The 6,140-nt window shown below is 35.7% G+C and overlaps 1 protein-coding gene across 1 annotated transcript in view; it reads right to left on the minus strand.

The window, feature by feature from the left end:
• trim37 (tripartite motif containing 37) overlaps positions 1-6,140 on the minus strand; it is a 33,247-nt gene extending 27,107 nt beyond the window's left edge. Inside the window, exons 1-6 of the mRNA XM_061740574.1 lie at positions 5,940-6,140; positions 2,380-2,449; positions 2,128-2,229; positions 1,401-1,441; positions 404-520; positions 13-100 (exon numbers count right to left, since the gene is read on the minus strand). Of these exons, the coding sequence (XP_061596558.1) occupies positions 13-100; positions 404-520; positions 1,401-1,441; positions 2,128-2,229; positions 2,380-2,400 (369 nt within the window). The 5' untranslated portion in view covers positions 2,401-2,449; positions 5,940-6,140. The remainder of the gene's footprint in view (positions 1-12; positions 101-403; positions 521-1,400; positions 1,442-2,127; positions 2,230-2,379; positions 2,450-5,939) is intronic.

Genomic DNA, 6,140 nt, shown 5'->3' on the forward strand with positions numbered 1-6,140 from the left:
TTCAAACATTACCATGCCTCCCCACAGGGCACACTGGTGACAGATGCATTTTTTACAGGTCCAGCAGAAAACACTCAGCTTCTCGTGGTGGTTCTCACATCTGCAAAAGAATTCATCCAACAACAATAGAACAACAATCTAATGAAAACTTAAACATTTTTTGTTTTACACAGATGTTCTACATCACATTCAACTGTTTAGCCTACCGTATCTTCCTTGCAGAGCACAGGATATACAAACTAAACATGGTAAATGTTCTCAAGTTTTGAGCTCAGTATCTAATTTTATTAGAGAAAGTGACAGTTAACCAGGAAGTATTTATCTGAAAATGTCAAAGAATATCCCTCAACGATAGTAAACCCAAGGGTGGAGCAGAACTGGGCTGATTTTAAGAGTTGCTCACTTGTCCTTGTCGTTGTCTTCGTGCTTGGTGAGGCTGCAGAGCTGCAGAGTGTCCAGCTGCTGAGTGACCTCCTCAGCCCAGCGACAGTTCACCAGCTCCCTCAGCTGCAGAGGAGCGCTGCGTGTTACAGAACATGCACGTATTATTTATCGCCATATGGAAGAAATGTTTGACGCACACAGCTATGTGACCAATTCCCGGTTGAGATGTGATTTTGTGATGTATGACGCACACGGAGCAGCTAGGCACGAAGGAAAAATGGTTGACTTGTGATAAAAATGTTAAAAGAGCTTATTTTTGTGACATTCAAGTAATGCATATAAATATGCGAGCTAAAACTGACTTTGGGATTTGCTGGGATTCTGACTACGGTTGTTTGACTTCTCTGTAGTCTTGCACTTCTGAATAAATCCCCTAAGGCTGCGCTACGACTCCACATCTCCTTTCATATGCAGCTCTACCTTCCACAACAATCACATGCTGTACACCTCACACCACAGCTACTTTTTAAACATTAGAAATCTAAAAAACTGACAACACAAACTATCCAGATGCTTCTTGCCTCTTTCACTGCTTCAGACCAGAAGGGAAGAATTCTCTCTATCTAAACTACAGGGTGCTGTCATGCTGCCTTCAGTAATTGCACTTTTTTTTTCTTATTGATCATTACAGACTAAATGATCTTAGACCCAATCCTGAGTCTATTGGGGAGGTAGAATTGTAGAATTGTTGTGGAAACATGAGTGATTTTGGTTTTTCTTCTGAAGTTACATTTGATCATGTGTATTTGTGAGTTTACCAATCTGAAATTATTACGAGCATTAGGTGTGTGTTCTCCCAGTCTGGCCGAATCTTCTAATTTTACACATTAGTAAAAAATAAGCTGAAACTGTCCTGTTTTTCTGGTACTGAACATTGACAGATGCGACTCGTGTATGTAAGGTGAGCTTGTGAGCAGGCTGACAGACCTTAAAACTCAAAGTTAGTTCTCACTTACCGACAGTGTGGACACTGGGCCCTCTGCTCCGTCAGCCATCGCTGTCAAACAAGAGATTCCAGTTTAAATACAGCATTTCAAATCAATCACAGGAAACACACCACTATTGTAAAATACTCGGGGGGCGGAAGAAAAGTACATTTTCATAATATTTTGCATGGACAATCATCTGTAAAATGATCTTCAGAAAAGTATGTATAGCTGTTGGTGTTTTCCTCTTAGCTATTATGGCACATTCTTGTCCAAAGACTTTTACAACATTAATGGTAGGTCACGAGGTTGTAGGGAGTGATTTAGAGGGTTTAAGATGAACAAAAGCAAAGCAGTATATTTAAGACAATTCCAAGAGCTTAAAAATATGCATACATTTGCATCTAAAAATAGCTATAAGTCTATTCGAGTAACATTTTAAAGTTGTGAGAGAAGTCATATAGAAAATACATTACTGTAGGATACAACATTTATGATGCAGACTCAAGAGATTCAAAGTCAGGATCACTTTGTGTCTGAACTTGTGAAATAGTAACAAAAAAAAAACCACAGCTGATAAATACTTTTCACAAACTTCATCAGTTTTCCCTTAACCCTTCAAAACAAGCACAAGTCTTGACTGATTCCACTATGAAATTGGACTTGAATATTCATGAACATAATTATTAGCAAACTGTATTGGTAATAGCAGAATACAGGGGTACCAAAGCGAGGACATGGTCATGATAACACTCACCCGTATGCAGCTGAAGCAGCAGAGTTTGGAGCAGTGTGGGCAGAGGCGAGCATCCCTCAGCTTCTCCATACAAATAAAGCAGCGAAACACCTCAGCGATGCTCTGCAAAGAGAGACATTTTCCACTGACCAAGGCTGCAGAAATAACACACAACCAACCTCTGATCTGTGTATGAGCTACTGTAGTAGCTCATACACAGAGACTCCAATTAAAATATTCCATACTGCTGGAATTGCAATCTGTTGCACATACCTCAACACTTTGTTCATCCATTTCGTCCAGTTTGAAAATTTTGACCTCAGCAACAAATCCAACAGGAAGTCTGAAAGAAATGGTTCATGTACAGAAATTAGGTATGTTTTCAAGAATCTTCTTGTCTCTGAAAACCAGTCTACAACTAATTTATTCAGTTTACTAATATGAATCACACAATGAATAGCAAGAAATAAAATACTAAAGCAGTTAATCAACTATCATAATACTGTAGTTCAACACTATAGCCATGCAACAACTAAATCTGTTCACTGTTTCAACTTATTTATACAAAGCAAACAGCCTGATGGATCAGATCCACACCTAGAAAGATGTAGATACCTTTTCACCTGCAAAGCAAATTTAAACTAGCTAGCTGTTCGTCTTTCTAGGCTACAAAGCAAATGGTTCATAGAGATGAAAAATAAATAAAGAGACACCAACAGCTGCTTTTGTAACAAAAAAGCATAACTTACAATATGGACACGTTATGTTTTAAATCTGTTTATATATTTGTGCTCTACAGTTAAATTGTTTAAAGTGCCCTTCCACTCAGAAATGTGTTATTTTCATTTCTCTTGGATGTTCAGCCCTCACTGAAAACTGTAATGTGTTTTTTCACATTTTGTCTGTGAAAAGTGGTTCTCAGGTTCAAATTTTGAATTTCAGACCACCACATCACATAAGATCAAAACTAACTTATAACTTATTAAACAGGTGTAGTCCAGCAGCCTACTCAATTGTAAGAGGGACAAAAACGCCTTCATTAAAATATACTGCATTTTATGAGACTCTTGAGCCTTACAATCACTACTGAACCGTAAAGAATTAATTTCCATAACAAACAGCTTGGGCGTAATGGAAAAACATAAACATGGATACCAATTATTAATTTCTGATATATTCTGGAGAGTCTCAGTAATATATGACTCTTTATGTGTAACATATTACCAATCACACTATTAATGCTATTGATTAATTAAAACATTACATTTTACATTTAAAATACCAAATGTGAAATATGACCCATTTGTGTGATTTTTTTAAGATAATAAATTAAATCATGTAGACATTCAATCACCCAGGGAATAGGTTACTCAGAAGGTAAGAGAGCATATTTTGTTTATTTTAAATCTAAGTGTTTTTTTCAGTTCTAAATAGTAATTTTGGAATATTAAATATATATTTATGTAAAATTAAATATATATTAAAGTCACGTGTCCCACTGACCCTCAAGTGCCAGGGTGAACTTCTTATAAGAAACTGACATCATGATATATAAACTAAGTCATGCAATAAAACACTAAAACAAGAAGAGCAGCTCAGTGCAGAGATGAGAACACTGACTTTTACATAGATACCTCCAGATACGTGTTATTCAAGACAGGCAGCAAGTGCCTAGGGTCGAGACTCAGCAGTCTACTTGCATATCAAGGATAATGGCCTCTTGCGTTGGGACAGGAATGGAAATACCCCGGACAGAGAAGACAAGTGGTTTGAGGGAGAAATTAAGTGATCAATGGCGTGGAGACAGTTCCCCATAGCACCACATGTCAGCCACATGGATGCAGAAATGCCATCCCTCCCTCGTCCTCAGGCAGATCAAACACTTGACTCAGGTAGATCCCACTATTTCTTATGAGTCAGCAAAACATAGTTAACAAAAGAACTACCGGTAAAAAATATTCAAATAAAAGCCGTTTCCTTCAGTTAAAATTGTTGAAATTTCATGAATTAGTAGACTATAGTATTCTGAAAATTATGTTTAAAGCTCATAAAAAAACTTTACCAATCAACATTCAGAAAAGATTTGAAAAAAGAGAAAGCAAGTATAACTTAAAAGGAACAGAGATTTTTTTTAAACCAAGATTCAGGACTAAATTAATGGATCGTTGTGTTTCTGTGAAAGCAATCAGTTTACGGAACAATCTGAATAAAGAAAACAAAGAATCCAAATCCAACATTACATTCAAAAGAACAATTAAAGCCTGTATGTTAAGTAAATATAATCAAATACAGGACTGTCTCAGAAAATTAGAATATTGTGATAAAGTCCTTTATTTTCTGTAATGCAAAAATGTCATACATTCTGGATTCATTACAAATCAACTGAAATATTGCAAGCCTTTTATTATTTTAATATTGCTGATCATGGTTTAGAGCTTAAGAAAACTCAAATATCCTATCTCAAAATATTAGAATATTCTGGGAATCTTAATCTTAAACTGTAAGCCATAATCAGCAATATTAAAATAATAAAAGGCTTGCAATATTTCAGTTGATTTGTAATGAATCCAGAATGTATAACATTTTTGTTTTTTTTAATTGCATTACAGAAAATAAAGAACTTTATCACAATATTCTAATTTTCTGAGACAGTCCTGTATGTTAGTTAAGTTTGATTGCAGAGGTGTCAAGTAACAAAGTACAAATACTTTGTTACCTTACTTAAGTAGAAATTTTGGTTATCTATACTTCACTGGAGTAATTATTTTTCAGACGACATTTTACTTATATTCCTTACATTTTCACGCAATTATCTGTACTTCTTACTCCTTACATTTTAAAAACAGCCTTGTTACTCTATCTCATTTCAGCCTCTTTTTTTTTCGGCCCGGATAGAGTGAATTTGGTTGTGGTTGTTTCAGATGTTCTTGTCCAGTTTTGTTCTTACATCCGTTACCTCAGATTCCTGCAACTAAACTTGGATGTACATTCCAATAAAGGTTAGGATAAATGATAACATGCCTCTGAAGTTTGACTTTTTGCACCATTACAATACTTATAGGCAACTAGTCATCATATCTTCTGCTATCTGAAACACATGTTAATGCTCAATAGTACACATATATGGTTCTTTAATGTATTTACATTATACTAAGATGCATTCATTTTCAATGGCTTTTGTCCTGAATGGCTTTTTCCCCCCTTAGATTACTTTTACTTTTATACGTTAAGTAGTTTTGAAACCAGTACTTTTATACTTTTACTTGAGTAAAAAACTTGAGTTGATACTTCAACTTCTACAGGAGTATTTTTAAACTCTAGTATCTATACTTCTACCTGAGTAATGAATGTGAATACTTTTGACACCTCTGTTTGATTGACACACACATTGACGGGGGTAATTTTATTTTATTTTAGTTTTTTATTTACTTAGTTGTTTTTTAAATTTATGTTATTTGTGAATTTATTTCTTGGAAAAAGGGGCAGATTAGATAAGATTCTTCTTATTTCTGCTCCCTTTTCACTCACAATTTATGAACATTTGTGTTTGCATTTGTATTGAATTGTTTATTTTATTTTTTTGAATGAAATAAGAATAAAATGAAAAATTAAATTAAACGTTTTCCAGGTTGTCATAACTGTTAGCAGGTGTCCGGTGCCAAACTTCAAACATCAACCACTAACATGCTCAGAAACCTGATAAGACGGGTATTTTACATGAAATATGTTTAAATGGGACCTCCTGTTGTAGAATTAGACATTAATGTAAAGGTAAAGTAAAGGTGATCACATGCAGCTGGGCCAGCTAGCTCAGGCTTTAGCAGAGCTCTTACCTCTCCGGAGACTCGGCTTCGTCTGTCACAGCTGATTTAAACCCGCTCGACAGGACTGCATCCTACTAAAGGGTCTTCATGAGTTCAGCTACCGATACATTTATATGTAAGAGTTCATAAACGAGGCTCGGGTGCATTAGAGTCGTGTTTACAGCAGAGATGGAGCGGCTGCAGTGAAGATGCAGCAGCAGCAGCCGAGCA

Source organism: Cololabis saira, chromosome 14 (genome assembly GCF_033807715.1).
Source record: "Cololabis saira isolate AMF1-May2022 chromosome 14, fColSai1.1, whole genome shotgun sequence".
Lineage (NCBI taxonomy): Eukaryota > Metazoa > Chordata > Actinopteri > Beloniformes > Belonidae > Cololabis > Cololabis saira.